Below are 22,261 nucleotides of genomic sequence, written 5' to 3'. Positions count from 1 at the left end.
ACACCTACCAACATCTCTAAAGCTCAACCCCCAATTCTGGTATTTATGCTAAGCTAAGCTAACCTGACCTCAGCTCTGTACTCAACACAGACATGAGATTGATTGAAGTATTCCATTAAGCATTCACAGAAACTCACAGGAGCTGATAAAACAGAAAGTCTCAGAGGCCTCGGTCACTCTTGACATGACTGTGTGTCAGGCCTCCTGAAGTCATTCAAGAACTTATTGTGTCTTGAATTTAAGGCAAAGATGACGTGTCTGGTGAACGTGGTGCTGTCCATGCTTACATTTAGCTCAGATGAGGTAAAGTGACATGTTTGACAGATGTAAACTTTGGCACTGGGCATTTTCGTGTGAATGCAGCCTGAGTGGATGAATGATAACCTGAAACAAACCTGTTAACCACTTCAGAGCTCTGCTGAGTTCATGTGCTAACAGCTGGTTTACCTGCAGTCTCAGGTATGACTGTCTCTGATTGGTCCCGTTCCAGCAGCTGTCAGAGATTCCCTCTGTCCCTCATGGCGTCCTGTATCTGTCTGCTGAGCTCAGCGATGATTCGGTCGTCGTGGGTGTAAACTCCAGTCCTCAGCAGAGTGTCTCTCTCCTCTAACAGACGGGTCAGGTGTTCGTCAGCGCTCTCGTTCACGCTGTGAGGGGGGGCGGGGCCACCGAGAGATGAGGTGGGACCTAATCTGTCCTCCTCCTGCTGCTTTAATCTGTCAAAATATCAAAAGTTTGCTTAATTATCTGAACCAACACTGTTTGGCAGTTTTTTCTTTAAAAACAGATACAATAAACAATAAAGTTATTATCTAAAAAGTGGCAGATTTATTTACATATTTTTTTGATAGACTTATGGATCAATTGAGAAATCGATTCAGCTCTGAACATTATGGGAAAACATGATCTGACATCACCAACATCATCATCACCTGTTGAGCTCGTTCCTGATGTCGTCCAGCTCCTGTCTGTCCTGCTGGACCGACTCCTTCTGCTCTGTTGCTAGGTAACGCAGCCGCATGGCCTCAAGCTCCGCCTGCTGCTTCTTCAGACGCGTCATGGCGTTTTCCTGTTCCCGCTGCAAACATACACATAAGTTTAGGATTTCACGATCAGACCGAGTTACAGTTTAGTGATCATTACAGATGTTCTTATTGTGTGAGACTCGCAGTCACTTCAGGTCCATCACAATGATTTCAAACATGTTTGAATTCCACAGCTTGAACCTGACTTGAGTCTTGACGCACTGCACTGCACTGCAGATCAAATCTGAACTGAGAATACTTAATAATAAACCTCTGACCCCGGTGCTGAAATGTGTGCATTTCGATGCCAAGAAGCTGTTTTTGCTCATTACACAGAGTGGAGGTTGGTGATAAATTTGTCTGGTTTCACATTTTCATAAAACTTTCCTGAGAAAAATGCTGCAGGACTTGAAGAATTCACACGAAGACCAACACCAACACGATGAGAACAGAAAGAAAACTTCATAAAAACGTCTAAAAGTCGTATTTCTCTCAGCTGCTCCAGCCTCCAGCTCAGATCAGCCAGACTTCCCAAAATTACCCATAATACCAATCTGGGCTCTGTCTACTGGCTTACAGCTGGACGTTAATAAATCAAGGAAACAGTCTGAGGAGGGAAAACAAAAACACTAATCTTTAAATATAAATCAAACTGGATACAATTTAAAGCTTTACATCCAACAACCTGCTGGGAAAATCTTAAAGTTAACATATGATCGAAGTCCAGTGACTTCTGCTGATGTTTTGAGGAAGACTTTGTGGCTCATTTAGTTCATTTCTAGGTGCCTATTACTTCATCCAAGCTGGACAATAAACAATACTGTGAAAATTGTACATCCTCTGAGTGCTAGAAAATGTAATAAAACACTATCCACACCAAGAGCGACAACTGTAACAATAACTATGAATACATCTTTTAAAAATCGCTCTAACTCAAGTTGATGGCAGAGTCCACACCACAACTATTACCACAATGATGTAATTGCAATCAGTTTCAGAGTGATTTGATGAATAATAGAAACACTGAAAGCCAATCAAAGTCCATCTAAATTTACAGGGTATCACGTTCATGACTTATTAAACGCTTTAACATCGTTTTACCTGAGACATACCGCCAAACGGTCTGTGGCACGGTCTCATACTTCACTTTGTCCTTAACGATGTTCGAGACGATCAACAGGATAACTGTTAAAAGAGTCTTGAATTTTATTCGTACATTCCTATGTGTCAACATCAGAGTATTGGATTCTCCTCTCATCTATGAAGGATTTTGGGAACCCATATCCTGGTTTTCATTTTGTTTTCCTGTGTGATGTACAGCAGTAACAGGTCATCTATATCCATTTTCCTAAGCTGCTGACATAAAGGGATCAGCATACTTGGCATCATTACAGCTATAGTTCTTGGTGTGGACGGCTCTTATTCCTTTGGCGTAAAAGACGTGAGAAACCATACAAAAATGCCCATCACAGTATCCCAGAACCCAAGATGACATCATTAAATAACATATTATTTGCGAGCAACAGTCCAAAACTTAAAATTTACCAAGAAAAAAGAAAAAGACCAAGAAAAGCAAAAATTCTCACATTTGAGAATGTGAAGGCATCGAAACGTGACCTAATACAATAATTGCAGATTCATTTTCTTTGAATTGATTAATCCACTAATCATTGTAGAATCATACACACACATTTAACATAATAGGTTCCCAAACTGACAGAACAATCTGCTGCTCAGCTGTGAAAGTCTACAGATCCTGATAAAAGTGATTACAATATTTATGAAATGTACGCAAGTACTGTATAACTGATTGGGACTGTTGTTTACCATCTGCTGGTCTTAGATGTTGGTCTGTACTCAACCGCTCTGTCGCTATAAAGTACTGGTCTGTTAAAACACCTTCCACAGAGCATACACACTCTGATTATTCTTAACTATCCTCTCATGCACCAACAAGTGTTAGCTGAACGCACTGACTGAGTAGCAGACATCACAAGCCTTCAGCTGCTTTGTTAACAGGACAGCAATGGAAAACATGCCAACCAGCAGACGGCAGGCAGTGGGAAGGTGATTTGAGAAGCTGGGATCTGTCTGTGTGTCCTGGTGATACAGAGCAGAACGACCAGCCGGCTGATTCTGGATGGGAAAACTAACATTTTCACATTGCTGCCCGACTTACACACACTCACACTCACAGAAAGCTTCCATTTTCACACGCCTGATCACCTCACCTCCCAACAGAAAAACACACATTCACAGACACACATGAAAACACACACAGTCTCTCATGAACACATCACTCACTCACACACACATGCACGCACACACACACACAGACGGTGTGTTGACACAGGCTCAGCTCTCTGTGGACCATTAGCAGTCTGTATTACAGGCCGTTTTAAGGCTAATTACTAGAAAAACAAACACGCTAAACATTTTCTCTGGTGCCCGCTGCCAAGGACAATCTGAGACCGAGTCCTGAAACAATTAGAGGACGAGGTGATACTGAGGCCTTGACGGGGGGGAGAGGAGGAAGAAGGGGTGAAAGAGAAAAAGGTACTAAAACTCAGTACCCTGCGGCAAATATTTTACAATTACGTCACAAATCTCCCAGCAGCTACAGCTGACACCGGCATGGTGAGCAGCAGAGAACGAAAATGTGCAAACTCAACAAGAGATTGTCATCTTTGGTGCAAAATAACAGTAAAAAGGGATTAAATGTTGCATTTCTGAGTGGAAGGAAGTAGAACAAATGAAATAGACCCGAGAATAATAAGAGCTGATCCAACAGCCCCTAACGGAGAGGAAAAAAAGCTGGTGACTTTCCATCCACCTTTCTAAATCTGAATCTAAACGCCAAGATTCTGAAAAAACCTTGAAATATCCTATAATTTATTACCCTTTGCGTCAACTCAGCTTTGGAAATGCACCCGACTACTGAAAAACTTGAGGGCCTCCAATATGGCTGCAGCCTGTTATGCTTTATACAAAATGGGTACCGCAGGGTTCACTGGGACAAACTTGCGGCGCCGAATCAAGTTATCTCATTACAATCCTTGGTTAATTCATCCGTAGGTCATGGGTCATAGGGCCGTTGGTCCCAATATGACAGGAGCAGCCAAGTCAAGTCCACATGAACATGGGTCATGATGAACCCGGCTGACAATCATTCATTAGATAACGTCCTCATCACAGCTGCCCTGTAGAGCATCGAAAGAAAGTTCTGTGCTTGTTTAAATATTTTTAAAGGAGCGGAGATAAAACATGTAGAGAAAGCTGTTAACATACATGAGATCACACGAGAAACATGATATCATGGTATCATGCAGCTCAAGACGGAGGCAGCGGAACATGACGTCCACCAGTTCAAACTGAACATATGATGGTAAACAAGACAAGCTGTGAGCTGCTGAGGGACTGAGAGCTCTGAGAGGAAGTCCAGGCGAGGTTTGAGGTTTGAGACAGTCAGGGGAAGGGGGGCCTGACCAGAGAATGACTTCTCCTCCCTGAGGTTCCCCTCCGTCTTCCCTCCATTACGCGCCTCTACTTTCAGAGGTCAACAGTTGGAGCAGCTGTGGGAGGACGTCTCACACAAACACTTTCATCCCATCGCTCACATGTGGACACACTTTTCTCAGCTCAGAATGTAGTTTTCTGAGCAGCTCGCCACCTGTGGGAGTTCAGGGGGAGTTTTTTGGGGATGTGATGGATAAAACACAAAGAGGACGACTGGGACTCCCATTAGAGACAAATGAGTGTGTTTCTGCAACAGCTGAAATCACAGAAAAATATGGAGACATATAAGATGTCTGTTTTCTGTAAAGAGCTGACAGACTGAAGCTGAGGTGGCTTCACACCTGAGAGGGTTCAAGGGCAGTTTAGTTCTGCTCTGATAGAGTCGAGCAAACATTTTAAAATAACTTTGAGGAAGAAAAGAAAGTTAAAGGAATGGTTAAATGACAAATTATCTTTGTAGAAGCCACTTGATTACTATCAATTAAGTAAAGGGATGCCTTCATATGTCTTATTTTGTCCAACCAAAGCTTCAAAACCCAAACATTTTCAGATTACAATGATTAAAAAAGACAGAAAAAAACAGAAACCAGAAAATGTTCAAAATAACTTGAACTTGTTCACTTCAGAACTGAAAAAACCTCTTGGATGAAGCGCAAAAAATCACGCATAGAGAACCAAACTGGTCACAAACTGGTGGTGCAGCAATGACAAGAAATTGAGAGAAAACCCCTAATTACAGGACCAGTTGCTGCACAATGTTGAAGCAGTCTTAGTAATGATTATGTCCATTACCAATTAATTGTGCTATTATAATTTCCATTAACTGATTGATAGCTGTGACTATAAAATATTTTTAAAAAATAATGAAAAAAGCAGAGCACATTTCCTGAAAAGTTGTTTCGTTATTTAATTAACCCTCATATAAGAGGAAGGAAAGCAGCAAATCTTTACAACAAGAAACGGGAACTGTTTGGCATTTGAGCTTTTGTATGACGATTAACCGACTGAAAGTTTCAGCTCTATATTAAAGTGTTTTTTGTGAATGTTATCATTTGTTGTTTATATTCTTGCCAATGTAGAGTTTAGGTAAAACAAAGCCTTAAACTTAAAGTTTAAGTTAAAGTAAAAAAAAACTGGTACTGCACTCGGTGGCCTGAATAATTCTACATGTAACCTGTCTCATCCAATCCCTGCCTGCAGCTCTGAGAAGATTAGATTTGCCCCACACAGGGTTAAACAACTCTGCAGCAGTATCATATGTGCACTAATCGTATGGATGCAGTGTCTGGAAGGGTTAAGATCAGTATTTTCAGGCTGCTCTGTTGGGTTTTTGGAGCGATAAGCGAGAGATAAAGGACACAGGAGCAGAGTTTAAGAATGTGGTCTGTTTGTCTGTGATAGAGGCTGCTAGTCTGGTCCAAACACCTATTAATATAAAGATTAAAGCTGCAGATCGCACTGTTGTTTCATTAAGTATTCATTGAATATAACTAGCTATTGTTTGAAATGTTAAGTGGCAATGCAACATCTGAGTTTCAAGTGTTTTTGGTACTGTACAACAAACTAAAGATCTTAAATGTTAAATGTTGTCTGAACACAAACAGCCATTCATACGTAAATGTTTGTAAGGTTTTTGCATTCTGAAACCGTGTGAAACATTGGCCATTTAAAAAGCTCTGCAAAGTTGTTATATTCATGTTAAGTGTAATATTCCATGAAATCCCTCATTTGCTCCAGAAAATGTATCGACCTCCGTGACCTGTCAGGAACACGCCCCGTACACTAGAGCTCCATAATATTCCAGGAATGACCAGTGGGAACCATCAGGGAGTCTCCACTGAGACCAGTAATACCGAACTTCTCTCAGACGACATGTTACATCTGCTGTTTGACAGACAGTTTTATACAAACAGACTCACAGCATCATGAGAGAGGACAGTTTTAGTCTGGACGGCCCCAGAGGGAACTGAACCCGAAACTCTGACAGCGTGGGTGCTCTGCCGGACTGAAACAGACCTACTGATCAGCAAGGCCGGGTATCGAACCTACTGAATTCATACTGAAATGTTTCTGTTTGTGTCGTCGAGTCTAGAAAACTGTGATATACCAGACGCTGACACTGAATGCTTGTTCAGACTTGTTTACTTCTGCTTCCATCTGATATTTCCTGACTTAGATCACAACTTAGATCACCATTTTGATTTTGTTTCAGTATTTTTTAAGCAAAACTCAGCAGTTTTATCTTCTTTGTGAGGATTCAGTCGTCCTCTTAGTCTTCTATGACAGCGAGAGATTGTTGGTCACAGAAATCAAGCTATTAGGGAAATTATAACGGACAATTTTTGCAATTTTCTAAACTTTTACAGACTCATTTAACCAATTTGTTTCCTCCATGATATAAAAACTAACACAGGTTTTATGATAAATTTTAGCACCAGATGAGGCAGAAGAGACAAACACCATAAAGTGGAGTCAATCTCCTCCACCAACTGTGTTATCGTCATCATGTGTATTATATAGCTGCTTATAAATACTTTCTTAAAAGTTAGATGGTCACCTGCCAACCAATCAGAAACAAGGATATTCATTGGTCAAGGTATAAGAGAAGTTTGGCTTATTCCATTAAAATGTGAACCGTTATAAAGACAAAAAAATGTTTATGTTCGGTAAGTCTTAAATGCTGACTCATCGGCTCCAACTGCAATGGACTGTTACCATCGGATTCTGCGAACTGACCTAAACGCTGAAAAACTGACACAAAACAAAAGTTTATCACGGAGGTCTGACCAGATGAACATCATTAACTATAATTGTAACATTATCACTTTCATTGAAGTTGTCAGACTGATTTGCAGCAATCCAGAAAGCCACAGATCTCATTTCATTTCCATGCACTATAATACTCAACAGATAGACATGTGTGGGCTGAACGGTGATTCAGCTCACATCAGTGGTTTCTGGTTTGCTAAACTGGACTCCTGTACCAATGGCTGAAGTTTCTGTTGGGTCAGGATTTATACTGTAGATATAAATATTTCAGGATTTCTGTGCTTCTTTCTTCATGGCCTATAAAAATGACCAAGTTTAGTTGTCTCTCCCAAACCGGCTTTTAAAATGCCAAATTTAGCTCCTCGCCTCAGAACTTTAATCTCTTTGTCCCAATATTTTTTCTTTGAAAAGACCAACTTAAGCTCCTTGTCCCAATATTTTGAATATAAAAAGACCGAAGCTAACTCTCTGATCTAATACCACAGTGCTGTCTGGATATTAATTCTCGCTCTGCCTCTCCAGCCGCCCGCACCTCCTGGGTTGAAAAGCACATTATTCCTTGGACAAGAATTTTTATGATCCGACTTGAGCTAAACAGCACGCCATGCGAGGCGCTGAGAGGAGAGAATAAATAGGCGAGGAGAGGCCGACAAAAACCAAACAAGCGCCGGCTTTAAAAACCGCAGAGCGCCAAGACGGATGGTCATGTAAACACAGGCCTGATATTTTATAAAAAGCGAGAGTGTGACATCTGAATAGTTAGCGGCTGGCTAGCTTATTGCTCAACACAATCCCAGGGATGATTAATAGGCGGGGGGTGACACTCAGCGCCGAACCCCCTTAGAGCTGCATAAATCACACCGTGTTTTCTTTACAATGATGTGGCACTTAGAGAGGGGAGGACGGAGGGATGGGAGGGGTGAGAAGGAGAGAGAGAGTGAAAAAGAAAGGAAAAGACGGGAAGAGAAGAGGAGAAAAAAACAAATGAAAATTACTAAAAGGCTAAAAGACAAAGAGGACCTGAAAGAAAAGAGAGGCAGAAAAAAGAAGAAAAGAGGGAACAAGGAAAGAGGAGTTTTAAAAGACAGAGAGAGGTAAACACAGGGAAGAAAGAAAAGTTAGACAAAGTGAAAGCTATAAAAAACTGAAAGAAAGAAAGGAAGAAAGGAAAGACAAAATGATGAAGAGGGAAAAATAGAGTGGTTGAGAGCAGTAAATGTCAATCAAGAAAAAAGAAAGAAAAAGGGAGATAAGAGAAGTGACTGAAGGGGGAGATGGAGGAGGAATGAAAAGAAGAAAACAGAAAGAGGGGAAGTTAATTATGCAGAAAGAAAGGGGAGACAGAGAGAGAGAGAAGGAGGAAGAATGTCTGTCTAGTTTTCCAGCTGGTTAGTGTCAGTAACAGTTATTAGTTTGTCAGATAAGGTCTATGTGTGTGTGTGTGTGTGTCTGTTTACATTAGTCTTAGGCTGACTAAAGCCCCACTTAGTGCTGTGCCCGTATGTGCATGCGCCTGTGTGTGTGTGTGTGTGTGTGTGTGTGTGTGTGTGTGTGTGTGTGTGTTTGTGTGTGTGTGAGCGAGAGAGTGCTGCTCAGAACTGATGGCTCTCACACATTTCATTGTCTACTTCATCTCAGCTAAATATTTGGCTCTGGTGTAAAAACACACCGCTCTCTCTCTCCCTTTCCTTTTCTCTTCTTTCACACACACATGCACACAGCATTAAGTGGGGCTTTAGTCACACACACTCTTCAAGTCCCATATGTTGCCTGATATGAAAACAAGCGCACACACAAAGAGGTTTTTCCATAGGCCCGGGTCGGTCCACTGTGTTTCACAGCAGGGGATAGCCATGTGGTCCTGTGCTGCCGTGGTCCCGTTTGGTGTCAGGGCCGACCTCAACCGTGTCCTCAGCAGTAGAGCCAGACCGATTTATAAATTGGCTGATATTGGCATACCTCAGATATATCGAATTGGTGTATATGTTGCCTGATATGCATATCAAAACTTCTATTATTATGAAATTATAAAGCAGAAAAATGTTGTTTCTGGTGCCATTTCAGACAATAGAGTGTTTCTGTTTCTTTCCAGTGAATGTAGCAAAAAGAACTCAAACATAGTTTTGTTTTTTTTAAACCCTTGTTCTTTTAAAAAAGATAACACATTTGAGGAATTCTTGCAAAAAAATGTACATCACATATTTTTTTAAATTCCAATATCAGTATCAGCATTGACTCAAAAATCTGCAAAGGTCTGCTTTGTTTTTACTGATCACTTTTGGTTGTATCAGACCTGTGTTAAGTTACTGCAAATGTTAACCGTCAATTGATCCAGATCAATGAATTGTTACACCCCTACTCAGTACATATTTTTTTATATAAAATGTTATGTCCATAAAATAAAGGGTAATTACGTATGCTGCATTGCTTTAGACAAGCAGTATATATACACAGTAATTAAACTCAACATTAAGTGCAACATTAAAAGGCTTAACTTTGCTGCTAATATCACTGTACATGGGAACAATTTTGAGTGCGTATTGGATGCTTTTCTTTAGCTAAAAGAAAAAGTCTGCACATCTTCTGTTTCCTTTACACACATCAATCACATACAGTGAGTGTACTTGTATACTGGTGTATTTGTAGACACTCCCACAGCCACGGTGTGATGTCAGCTGACGGATGACGGCCGGGCTGAGCTCAGTTTCCTCTGCTCACTCTGTCTTTAAACAGAGCTGTTAAATGTCCTAACACTGTCAGCTCGTCTCCAGCAGCAGATTAAAAACCTGCAGCATCGAAACCACCAGACGTCCCAACACAGAAAAACTACTATTATCTGCTGTGAAATATGACCGCTGTCAGGACACAGAGGCCCAAGCTCGGCTTTCCATAATGTTGATAATTTGGGGGTAAAGTTTGTCTCAAACATCTTGTCTTTTTATTTTGTTTGTTTTCTTGTCTTGAGGTGAAGTTGTCCTGATTCTGTCCACTGCTTTGCCTTTGCAGGACTGTAACTGTCTTTCATTTTTGCCTATTAACTACATTGGTGCTGGCCAGCAGATTTTAGAATGATTTTCTATTTTCTATCATGCATGCAGTCATCGGTTTCAGTTCATTTTGGTGCGCAGTGAATATGAATTGGATCCCATCTCAGTGAACACTATCATTTCATTCTAATTTGCTGATTGTTTTCCTGATTCATTAAAAAATAAACATTGGTTGCTAGTCATAGCTCTGTTCAGCATCAGCTCTGCTCTTCTGATTTCTCATTTGTGTGAGGTTTTTTGGATGATTGATTTAAAAAATTCAGTTCAGTTTTATAAACTAATTACAATTTCCCTTAGCTAAAACAATACTGCTTAACAGGATAACTACTGGGTCCTTGGATTAAAAGTTGTAAAAACACAACCTCACACCAACACTAATTTTCAATTTCTGAATCTTCGACGATCGTTTTCCACTGAAACAGTAGTGCGATTACCGTGCACGTCCCTCCCTCTTGGTGAACAGTACCTGTTTGAACCTGGCCAGCTCTTTTAAGGCGCGCCCCCACTGCTGCTTGTAGTGCAGCTTGGACTTGGTGGTGGACTCCAACTTCCTCTCCAGCTCCACCTTAATAATCACAAGACAAAAACAACAGTCACACACATCTGAAAAGCTCAGGACATTAAAAATTCTGCCTCTTTAGACTTTAGGAATTATCAGCTTAAAATCACATATTCACTGAGTTAGACTTAATGATTAGAACGAAAATTAAAATTTGCATTACCTTATTGAAAACACAATCATCCACATTTTGTATAGACACTGCACCTATTTTTTTGTCTCAAGCTGATTTTCTAAGTACATTTTTTTCAGTACATTTGGATGCCAATATCGACTCCTACTTGTATTTTTACTTGAGTAATGACATGTAAAACCAGTAGATTACCTTCTCTAGAGTCAGTAGGTTGACCTCTGACTGCAGTCTGAACTCAGGTCTGATGTTCTGTTGTTCTCTGTGGAGCTGGAACTCTTTCTCTAACTGCTTATACCGAGACTCCCTGTCCGCAATCTGGACAACAGAAACACAAGTTAGAATTTTTATGTTAACTCACGTTACAAATAGGAGTCCTCTCTCTCTGTACCTGCTGCAGCAGCCGGGCTCTCTCCTCCTCCATCAGTCGGACTTTGTCTTTCTCCAGCGCCACCCGGTGGTCACACTCCTGCTGCAGCCTCCTGCTGCTTTCCTGCAGCTCCTTCTGGGTCAGATCGTGCTCCGTCCGCAGCTCCCTCTGGGTCAGATCGTGCTCCGCTCGCAGCTCCTTCTGCAGCCTCTGAGTCTGAATGCACAAGAAAAGTCACTGTCACAAAGAATTACTGGAAAACACACTTAAAGCACTTGTTGACTGGGCTGCATTTTGTACAGAAAAGTTGGTTATACTTTGATAATATTGTTATTCTGAGTCCCAAATTAAACATTTATGGGAGTAAATGTATTTAAAACACACATTTAAGTTTCAGAACACCAATATGACATATTTTTGATTTTTCAGACCTTATTTAATGACCTTCTTTCAAATGTTTTAGAGACAACTAACAGTTTGATCCAGAAAATATTCAGCAGATTAATCAGTAATAACAATCATCATTAGATGCAGCCCTATATTTAATAGATAGAGAATAGTCTTTGTTGTCCCAGGGGGACAGCTGGGATTTTCACTCTGGCTTCAACAAGTGTTGAGGTCCCACTGGGCCGTAACATTATTTTCAGCCTTCAGGTCACTAATGTGTCACAACTGCTATTGAATTCAAGTGAAAAAAAAAAAGTAAAATAAATTAATAAGGTATAAATTAGAAATAGTTCAATAAGCCATCTCAATAATGCTGATGTATTGCCAACTATGGAACAGGACATTTAACGGACACTCTTTCCAATAATCTGTATGATTTACATTCATTTATAAACACTGCGTATCACGTAAGTTTTAGAGATGAGTCTGACCTCCAGCTCGGCCTCAGCCAGCTGTTTCTCTCTTTTCTCTAGAGCAGACAGAGTCTTCTGGAGCTGCTCCTCCAACACGTTATACTCCACCTCCTACAAGCAGGCAGAGATTTGGGGATAAAAGAAAAACATGAGCGATCATTATTTGATAGCTTTTCCACTCATTACATTCAGATTCAAGTGTCCCACGAGTCTGTATGAATAGTAACTCTTGCACTCTACAGTATATCATGTAATATATAATCATTGTGTGTGTCTGTGCAAGTAGCTGTGGACTCCACCTTCTTCTTGACAAGAGCTTCTCTCTCTCGATCTCTCTTCCTCCACTCCTCTGCAAGAGCCTGCATGTGGCTCAGCTCCTTCTTCTTCAACTGAAACAAACAGCATATTTTAATACTGGTATTTGTGTATTTAATCAAGCAGAACATGAAACGGTCAACATGAAGGGTGCAGACATAGTCAAACACCTGTTTATATGAAGTCAAATTAAAAGAGCAAAAACTTGAAAAATAAATGTATAAATGTTGCTGGATTATAGTTTAGATAAAAAAGACTGACGTCTATGAAATATATTAATTAAATACCCATTATATTTAAAATGTGTTTGTATAAATTATGCCTTTTTAGCAAGTTTAAAAAAATCTATCGGCATGTCTAATTGTTTTTTTAAAAAAAGTAACATTCATTGTATCTTCGTAATATTATATATTCACACTACACTGACGGACTTAATCTTTATACTTAACCATATATATTTTTGTATTCAGTCTGATTATTAACTTTACCTGATCATCAAACAGATCCTCCTGCTCTGCCTTCCACATCTCCAGCTCCAGGGCCGTGCGGTACTCCAGGGTCTCTCTTGGGGCGCTTGGAGCCGTGGGGTCCAGCGGGGTGGGGTTCAGGCTGGGAGCAGCAGGTCTGTGTGCTGCAGGGTGGGAGGGCGGCTGTGCAGGGACGACAGGTTCGTTCTAAAGGTGTGTGACAATAAAAACAGGGAAAACATGAACAGAAATTTTAATACAGAAGTCTATACAATCAGTGGCCATTTTATTAAGTAAACTTGTAGAATCTAATACTGACCAATACAACAACTCTGCCATTTATGTGTAATACTGCATTACACTGAGGGATGTTTCTAATCTCGAATTACAGAGAATTTGATATTTGGATGGAAAATGGTTAAAATAAATCTAAAAATAAACCTATTTAATATTCATGTGCGATTAGATGAAATGTGAGCCTGAGTTGAAGAGTTATTTTAGTATTGTGTCAGCACAAACACAATGTAAACACCTACCATTTTACTTTCTTCAAAAAGTAGATTGTCTCTTTAAAAATATTCAAGATGGATGATTTAAAATAAGAAGCTTTTAATAAATACACACATTATCAAATATATTCATCAAAATACACCAGCATGCATTAGCACACTTACCCTCTTCAGAGAAAACTCAAAGCATTTAAAGTAAAGTCAGGGAAACACACACAGCTGCCTCACCTGTGAAGAGTCAGACACGATGACTTCTCTAGCTTTAACCAATCCCAGGTCCTCCAGTGTTGCCACATAGCTCAACTCTGCCACCTTTTCACTGGGGCTGCCGGATAGAAACACAGTTGTTGAACAGTGTTTTAACAAGCACCATGTGATCAGACTGCCAGTCCGTAACGTTTCCTACCGTTGTGTTCTGACCACGGAGATCCGGTCCTGGTGAGTCTGTCTCCAGCTCTGCTCCCCTGTTGATGCCACTAATCTGCTTCTCTCAGCACTTAGCAGATGAGACAGCTGGATGGAGGCTCGTCCTATCAGCTGGTCTCTGCTGGTGGAGTCTCTGTGCCAAATCTCCACCACCAGAGGAACTCTACAACAGACAGATAAATACAATGAGTTCAAACTCACAGCATTAAACTGCAAGGACAAAAACCTGCGCCTGGACTGAATATTCATAGAGACGACAACAGTGTCGACACACAGTCCTGCTGCACCACCTGTTGGATGAAAGAGAGTTTGCAGAAAATAAAGAGGATATTATCATGAAAGCATCACAAATCTGTTTGAATGGATCAAAACATAACTTTATCGTCCACCCATGTAGAAAACTGTCTTTGGCCCATCATTTTAAGCTGCACTATGTAGTATTCGGGATGATATTTTAAATCAGAAGAGAAAGATCTGCATTGACAGATTTGTTTTATCCCTAAACAAATTAAATTAACAGACTCTCTTTGTTTTCATGACTGAATAAACCAACTGACCTAAATGGACAACACAATTTCATACAGTTTTACTTTGTTTATATTTGGCAGACCCTGCCACCTTTCTAGCTTCAAACAGTGTTCTGGGGACCTTATTTTCCTCTGAGAACAGCTTGTTTATTCAGTGCAAAAAATAAATATTTTTTATCATCAATAATCCACTGATGCCATGTAAAAATAAATCACCCCTTGATCAGTGATGCTACTCGATTCTGATTTCAATCTAATAGCAAGATTGTATTTTCAAGGGTAAAAAACAAAGGGGACGGGTACGAGTTTATCGTCATAAGTTTCTTTCTTTTTTCTTCTAAAACACATAAAGTTTAAAATCATGGCCTCCTTCCAGACCATACCAACAGGTAAGTACACTGCATGCAGATGTGTACACAATTCTAGCAGTAAGTTTGTGAAGGACCAAATATTTTTCTGTGCTTAGTGTTCTTACCTGGAGAAGGTGTCCTGTAGTTGTTGTGGCAGAGCAGCAAAGTCGAAGGCACAGTAGGACTGAGGCAGAGACACCTCCATGTTCCTCTGCAGCTCCACTGGAGGGTTGGTCATGATGGGAGCTGGACTGCCAAAGAACTGATACGAATACCTGAAGTAGAACAAACACACAACCATCAATAGATGATAGAATATAATTGGTGTGAATGCTGGCAGCAGCAGAATAGAGAGAAATATTCTGAAAACCTTGTCTTCAACTCCCCTTTCCACAATGTTCACTCCAGCTACATAATTTAAACATGAGCAGCTTGTGGGAAAATTCATGCTGGTCACACACATGTGCCTCTGGAAGCAATCGGACCAACACTTTTGGCTCGGTGTGCTTAGCAGTCACAGAATTGCCAACAAACTGAAGCATTTCACCCCCATTTGAATGATGAATTAAATTAAAAAACCTCTAAAAATCCAATAAAAAAGAGGTGTCTGATTCAATCAGTACAGAGACATTTCAGCATCAATTTTGAGTTAATTGGTCACATGACCTGCAAACTATCTGTCTTTATATGTTGTCAAACTTTACATATGTATAGTCTAATGACATTTTTCTATGAAACATTAAGTTACTGCTTGTCGTGACTCAGACAAAACACAAATGAAGTCTCTCACCTGAGTGTAGCAGCGATGGGGTGCGTCAGCCTGAGGCCTCCCAGGCTGCGGAGGTCCAGAGAGAAGCAAAAGTGATGGGCAGAGGAGGGGATGGACACTTTAGGAGCGGAGACACTGACAGATGATGCTCCACCCTCTGCTGTAGCTTCAGTTAGACCCGGCTGCTGCACAGGAACCTCCAAATCTGCAGCTAGACAAACAACAACAAAAAAAAAAAAAATTCAGTGTTGCTCCTCTCGGTCGTCTGAGTTCTGACCTCTTGTTTCAAAATGACTTGGGACATTTCCAGCCTCACCTGCCAGTCCTGCCTGCTCTGTGCCACGTTGAAGCTCCTCCAGCAGACTCTCTGCTTCGCTCTCTGTATGAGAGGAGGGAGGAGGCAGACGAGGCCCAGGAGGAGAAGAGTCAGGAGGTTTTCGGACTGGAGAGGAGCTTCGAGGTCTCTGTTCAACAGGAGGAACAGAGGGAGGGGCAGGAGGACGAGTGTGGGAGTGTGTCTGAGCTCCATATCCTTCTGTAGTACCTAAAGACTGCAGAAAGGACAGAAGAAGAAAAAATACAAATTTTAAGCTTTACTGGAGGCACACGGCAAAGAGCAAAAGAAATAGGAAACACACAAGTAAACTACCACACAAATGAACTCTTAACACTTTAAATACTTGTTCTGAGAAAAAGGATAAAAACATAGTGTGTAACCTCCTCTCTCCTCAGGGTAACAGCCACTCCTACAGTCGGCTGTAGGTCGGCGGGCAGAGCCGGCAGCGTCTGTTTGATGCGTTTAGGAGGTTGCAGTACAAACGCTCCCTCCAATGTTGCTGCCTTGTTCTCCAGATCCATAGAAACAGCTGACAGAGCTGCGAGAGAAACGTCTGTGCCGCCCAGAGAGTGATTCCCACAACACAGGTGGATCTGAAGAGGACACACAGTAACGTATGATGACACATGGACAGGCAGTAACAGATAGGAATAAGTTGTTCATCACTTTCACCTGTAAACCTGGCAACTGAGACAGGAAGGTCTGGAGGATCTGTTTGCTGCTGCGGATACGCACAGAGGCGCGCTCTGGCTCGAAGTCGGGGCTCAGCAGGTTGCGGAAAGGCTCGCTGGTGATGTCATTACCCAGTAAAGAGTAGTAGAAGAAGAACTCTGATCCCTCCGCTGACAGTTTCATAGTGCTGGGGATCAACTGTGGGGAAAAACAAAAAAAGGCTCACATTTGGTTGATTTGTTGGTTCTAACAGTTAACTTAATCAAAATTGTGACTCAAGATGTGATGGTGTTGTCTCGATTCATCCAGCAAAAACAAGAAAGTGCTGATAAATGTGCTTTATGTAACCAATTTAACGTTAAAATTTTTTTTTTTTTCAGGGTTTAGTTAAAGTTAAATTATGAAAACTGTGGACAGAAGCTGTACTTGTGGCCACAATTCCCAAGTAATTCTTTGTTTTTTTGGATTGCATTTTAATTCATGATTTTGTGATCAAAAGTGAGAAGAGTCCATATCATTACATTTACAACAACAAGAGAGATGAAAACAGAAAATGTTAAAATTTACAAACAGTTTAGCCTTTCATAAACAAATGGCCAACAATAAAATGGATTACTTTTTAAACTGATCACATTATAAAATGATGGCCTCTCTATTGAACACTGCACAGCATCTCTACTCCAATTCTATCTGCCATGAGAAAGAATATGTTGGTGTGACAGGAGAAATTGGTTTAATCTGGTAGCAACGAAAGCGTCTGTGTCTTTAGTGTCTTCTTATGACACTCTGGGGCACAGGCGGTCTGTGTTGAAGCAGCTGAGAGTTCAGGCAATAATGTTATAACAACAGGTACCACCTAAATGTTCTTCCATTGTCACACTATCATCAATCTGTGAATCTCAAAACATCTAAGAACTAGTTATATCTTTTGTATTCTTTGTTAAGCTTCAGTTAGTGTTTGTTTTTACCTATACCGCCTTTCAACAGCCCTAAACAACAGGCCTGATGTTGTCAGCTGAGTTTATTTTATGTGTTAAATGAGGAAAACGCAACAATGATAGTCCCAGTGAGAACAAGTGAGCGAGTAACCAGTCAAGAAAAGACTGTTTCTCTATTGTCTAATTTTCAGATGTGGCAATTATCTGATATTATCTGAAGAAACACTTCACTGCCTGGTAATAGCTCAGGTTGGAAGGCAGAGGCCGAGCGCTGTCCTCACCTGTTCTAGTTTGGTAGCAAAGGCCACAGTGACAGACAGGACGAACATGTCACCGCAGTGATCTGCAGGGCCGACTTGATGGTAACCCTGTTCTGAGATCAGTACGGCCTCCAGGTTGTCTGGGAGCAGGTCAGTCACTGCAGGAGAACCTAAAATAACAGAGCACCACAAGAGTTTAACAAAGAGAGAGACAGGGAGAAAAGAGAACAGAGAGCAAATCTTTACAACTGCAAAGATTTTATGCAAACAGAACTAAGTATGGCAAGCAGGGGAGGTCAAACCAGAAAGTGGGGTTTATTCTTACAAACAACTCAAATTTGCCATGAACAGATGTTTTTTTTTTTTGTTTGTTTTTTTAATTTTACCAAACTCCAATACTACCAATATTCAATTCCAAAGTTTTAAAACACTGACATGTGATTGTTCTTTTTTCCAGAGCCTGAGCAACAGCATGCTCAATATGTTTAACTTATTTTGTTAAGAGATTTGGTATCTGAGTATATGATTAAAGAGGTTTAAGTGAAACTAAAAGATACATTTGACGTAGCTTTGAAACAGTGTCTCAGTTACATAGACTGTCCACAAGAGAGCAGTGACAGGTTTATAATTCAAAAATATAAAATGTCCCATTCTTTAACTTAATGGTTAAAATTCTTAAATAACCAAATTTAAGGAATCCTTATCAAAACTGTATTTACGTTGAAGTAATTAATATCAACAGATTTATCATCAGTTTTTAAGCTCTCAAACATTGATATGAAATCCTGACTCAATCATAAGACTGTAAGACTTATCAGAGTTTTCACAACAGCTGGAGCTGAACCTGAAGTGAACCTGGGTCTATACTGGAAATACTGATGAGCATCATAAATATTTAATCAGGTGGGTAACAGCTATAGCAGTGCAGACTGATAGGGAGTGAAAAAGTCTGACATTTCAGATATTTTTGAGGGGTTTGAACTCTAACAGGGGGCACAGGCAGCAGAGTACACACAGTTTTTGATATCAAGCACGTTCTGTATGCTACAGTGTGGGACATTAACACAACTTATCAACTTAACTTATTACTGGATCAGACACTTTAGCATGAAAGCTTCAATTATTCATACAGATTAGTCATAACTTTAAGATTCTTTATGTCTTTCACTAAAAACAACGGGTGGGTGTTTTATCTGTGATGCAATACAATATGAAACGCAATTATGCTGGACATGATAATCTTGAGATGAAATTTTCATATTGTCCCATGCATTAGACACATTACTGCTGAACATGTGACTTTCCAGGATCAAACCGATTCACAATCATACAACCTCTGAAAAGCTGAGGTTCAGTGCCTTGCTCAAAGGCTGCTCATTTATGTTCTTTCTTGTCCCTGGACTTCCCAGTTTAAACCTTCGTCTCTACATTATAAAACCGCTGCTTGTATTAGAGACATGAGGAGCAACTTCATGAAATTATATCAACCGATTATTTTGCATGCACAAGTAACATACAAGACAACACAGCACAAAGCAAGGAGTATTGATGAACCAGCTGACCTTGTCGGGGCGGGGCCTTCCTGGCTTTGAACCTATCAGGAGAGGGTTCAGAGGGCTTGGTGTCGTTCTCCAGCCCCATGCTGAGGAGGAGGGCTGGTCTCTGTTTGGTGTATTTACTGCTCAGCAGAGGATACCAGCGAGGCTCCTGAAAACATATATCATCTTTACATCACTCAAACAGGACAAAAAAGATGTTTTTACTGGTCGCAGAGATCAAAAGCTGGACAGCACTAATTAAAATGCTAATCTCAATGGCTGCAACATGTCATCCAGTCAGACAGAAAAGAAGTTAACAGTAGTAGCATGGTGGCAGATTGCACTGATAACTTGGAGAAGAGGTTCACCTGTTTGACTTCTTGTACAGATCGAAGGTCCAGGACGATATAGCCGACACTCTCTTTCCTCTTACTAACAGAGTCAACAGCAAAACACAGAAGCTTGATGGGAGTTCTCTGCAGTCTGGGAGGACAGAGTCAACAATATTATACAGTTTAGTGACATTTTCACGTTTAACAATAGAGATGGAGAGACAAGGACAACGTGCCGTCAAATATAAATACAGTAGATTCCTTGTGGGATTCTGAACATCTGAGCTGCAACAATTAGCTGATCATCGATGAGTTTAATGACAGAAATCTCATCAGTGATTATATGCATATATATTAATTGTTTAGGTCATTTTTTTAAGCAGAAATAAAAGCAGAAATACTTGATTGTTCAAGATTCTCCAATATGAGAGATTTCTGCTTTTTCCACATGACTGTAAGCTGAATATATTCTGGTTTTCAAATGTTTTTAATTGTTTGAACAAAAAGAGACATTTGATGAAGTCACCTTGGGCTCTGGCATATTTGTGATGAGTATTTTACTTTGCTGATTGATGTTTAGTGGACTAATTAATTAATCGAGAATAAATACTTCAGATTAACTGATTATGAAAATGATTGCTCATTCCAGCCCTACAGTCAGTCATTACCCAAATCTAATGGGAAATCTGGAGCAGTTAACCTTCTGTGGCTTTCAATTTAATAAATTCAAAAAGTTATCTGACAAAAAAATACAAATCTATCGACATATAAACAACACAGTTGTACTGTCACAAATGTCATTGAAATTCTCATTCCCCTTCGCAATGATGTTATTGTCAAAATTCAAATACGGATGGCTACATGTAAGAGCTGCAGACCTGTGCTGGTGCAGCGTCCTGCGGTCGAGCTCCCAGGCCAGCTCGGTGTTGAACTGTGGCTGATCTCTGTGCTCTACTGGGTCTGTGGCCAGCTGCTCAGCATCAAAGCTCGCCTGGACCACCAGACTGAGCCGGGGACTCTTCGGGAAGTGACGACCTGAGGAAGGAAGGCCAGGTTAAAAAAACAGTTGAAGGAAAGGAAGGAAAGAGTCACGGAAAGTTTTGAGTTGTGTGGAAGATTTGTTTTGTCCAGTAGCCACTGAATCATATGTCTGTTTTGAGTACAAAAGTACTACAAATTGCTTTCAGTGAGTAGGCATATACACGTTTTAAATCTTAAAGTGGTCAACCAACTTTCAATTTGCGAAAGCCAAACTGACTACTTAAACTGAAAAAGTATATTTAAAGTAAATGTCTACTATACCTGACCATCTGAGTCCCACTATTCTCAAACTTCTTGTTGTTTCTCTATGTTTCAAAAGCAATTTCCCAACTGAGTTTGACATTAATGCTGACACAACTAAATATCACTCAGCTGTGACAGCTGAACACGATTAGATTATATCACTGTATCATAACACTGTCTTTAAGATGAAAAACACATTTTATTACAATATCACAAAATTCAAACTGTCTCATCTAACAGTAATGATGTACACAATATTGCTCAGATGTAAATTTCAACCAAGAACCAAACGAATCAGCAGAGCTAAAATGTCAATAAAATGAAACAACATACATTACATAGTAAGCTAAACTCAGAGTTTGCAGACATAAGAAGCTTAATAAGTACAGTACACGAGTACACATGTTGTGATGTGGCTCAATGTGCCCTTCAAGTATGTGTCCTTTGTGACAGAAATAGATAAAGTCTCCAGCCCAGGACGTCTTCCAATAACAGATAACAGTTAATTCCACTTCAGGGTGGATTTAACTGCCCGAGCTAGCATGACCAGCGGCAACAGGTTGCTTTTTAGACAACTGTGTAATACGTTACAAATGACACTTGTGTACCTGCAGTTAACTCTTAAAACATTCACCGTCGTGTCATACTGGTAACGCAATTGTATAGTTTACTTCAGAAGCTAACGGTGTGCTGTTAAAGAGGTTATAATCCGCCTCCTTGAACTGCTCGACTTACCTTCCAGGATGGACACAACGACTAGAAGTTGGTCCGTCTTCGAAGCCATGATGACATCTGACTGGAAATGTCTCAACTATTTATTTTCTCAATAGGAAAATACTTTTACCACGTTTAGTCAACGCATAACTTAGTTGTGAACAAAAATGTGAAATGTAAACACCGCCGAGATTTTGTTTGAGGTTGCTGTCCGTTACAGCAGCTTTGTTGTCAAGCTTTGGCGCCACCCATTTTGTTTTAAAAGCGGAAGTGATGAAGGAGACTCTTAATGTTCAGCGCCCTCTGCCGGTGGGAGGCGGAACAGCAGGCACTGTTTTATTTTATTAAAATATCACATGGCCCATTCCTTGTAGGATAATAAAACACATTACTCAAAGTTAGTGAGGAATATTGGGATATTCAAGTGTGACTGTTTATTCTGTGACATATCTGAATTTGATTTTGTGTTGTGTGAATATCTTTGGTCCCCAAAAGCAATGTGACACATTTGACTTGACGTTTATTGCATGTCCATGCACATACCTAT

At 40.4% G+C, this 22,261-nt stretch overlaps 1 protein-coding gene across 1 annotated transcript; it reads right to left on the bottom strand.

The window, feature by feature from the left end:
* Nucleotides 1-97: 97 nt before the first annotated feature.
* cep120 (centrosomal protein 120) lies at nt 98-21,951 on the bottom strand. The gene is made up of 20 exons (XM_084359667.1): nt 21,736-21,951; nt 20,595-20,751; nt 19,753-19,867; nt 19,409-19,553; nt 17,868-18,016; nt 16,649-16,846; nt 16,357-16,569; nt 15,956-16,190; nt 15,661-15,850; nt 14,996-15,145; nt 13,974-14,156; nt 13,796-13,892; nt 13,080-13,265; nt 12,576-12,665; nt 12,295-12,387; nt 11,438-11,632; nt 11,242-11,364; nt 10,824-10,922; nt 933-1,078; nt 98-716 (listed from the first exon to the last, which is right to left on the bottom strand). The coding sequence occupies exons 1-20, from the start codon at nt 21,782-21,784 to the stop codon at nt 497-499; spliced, it is 3,033 nt and encodes a 1,010-aa protein (XP_084215793.1). The 5' UTR covers nt 21,785-21,951; the 3' UTR covers nt 98-496.
* Between the last annotated feature and the right edge of the window lie 310 nt (nt 21,952-22,261).

The sequence above is a fragment of the Pagrus pagrus genome (assembly GCF_965226575.1).
Source record: "Pagrus pagrus genome assembly, chromosome: 8".
In the NCBI taxonomy this organism is placed as follows: domain Eukaryota; kingdom Metazoa; phylum Chordata; class Actinopteri; order Spariformes; family Sparidae; genus Pagrus; species Pagrus pagrus.
The sequence above is the reverse complement of the archived record's forward strand: the minus strand, read 5'-3'. Positions and strand labels throughout refer to the sequence as shown.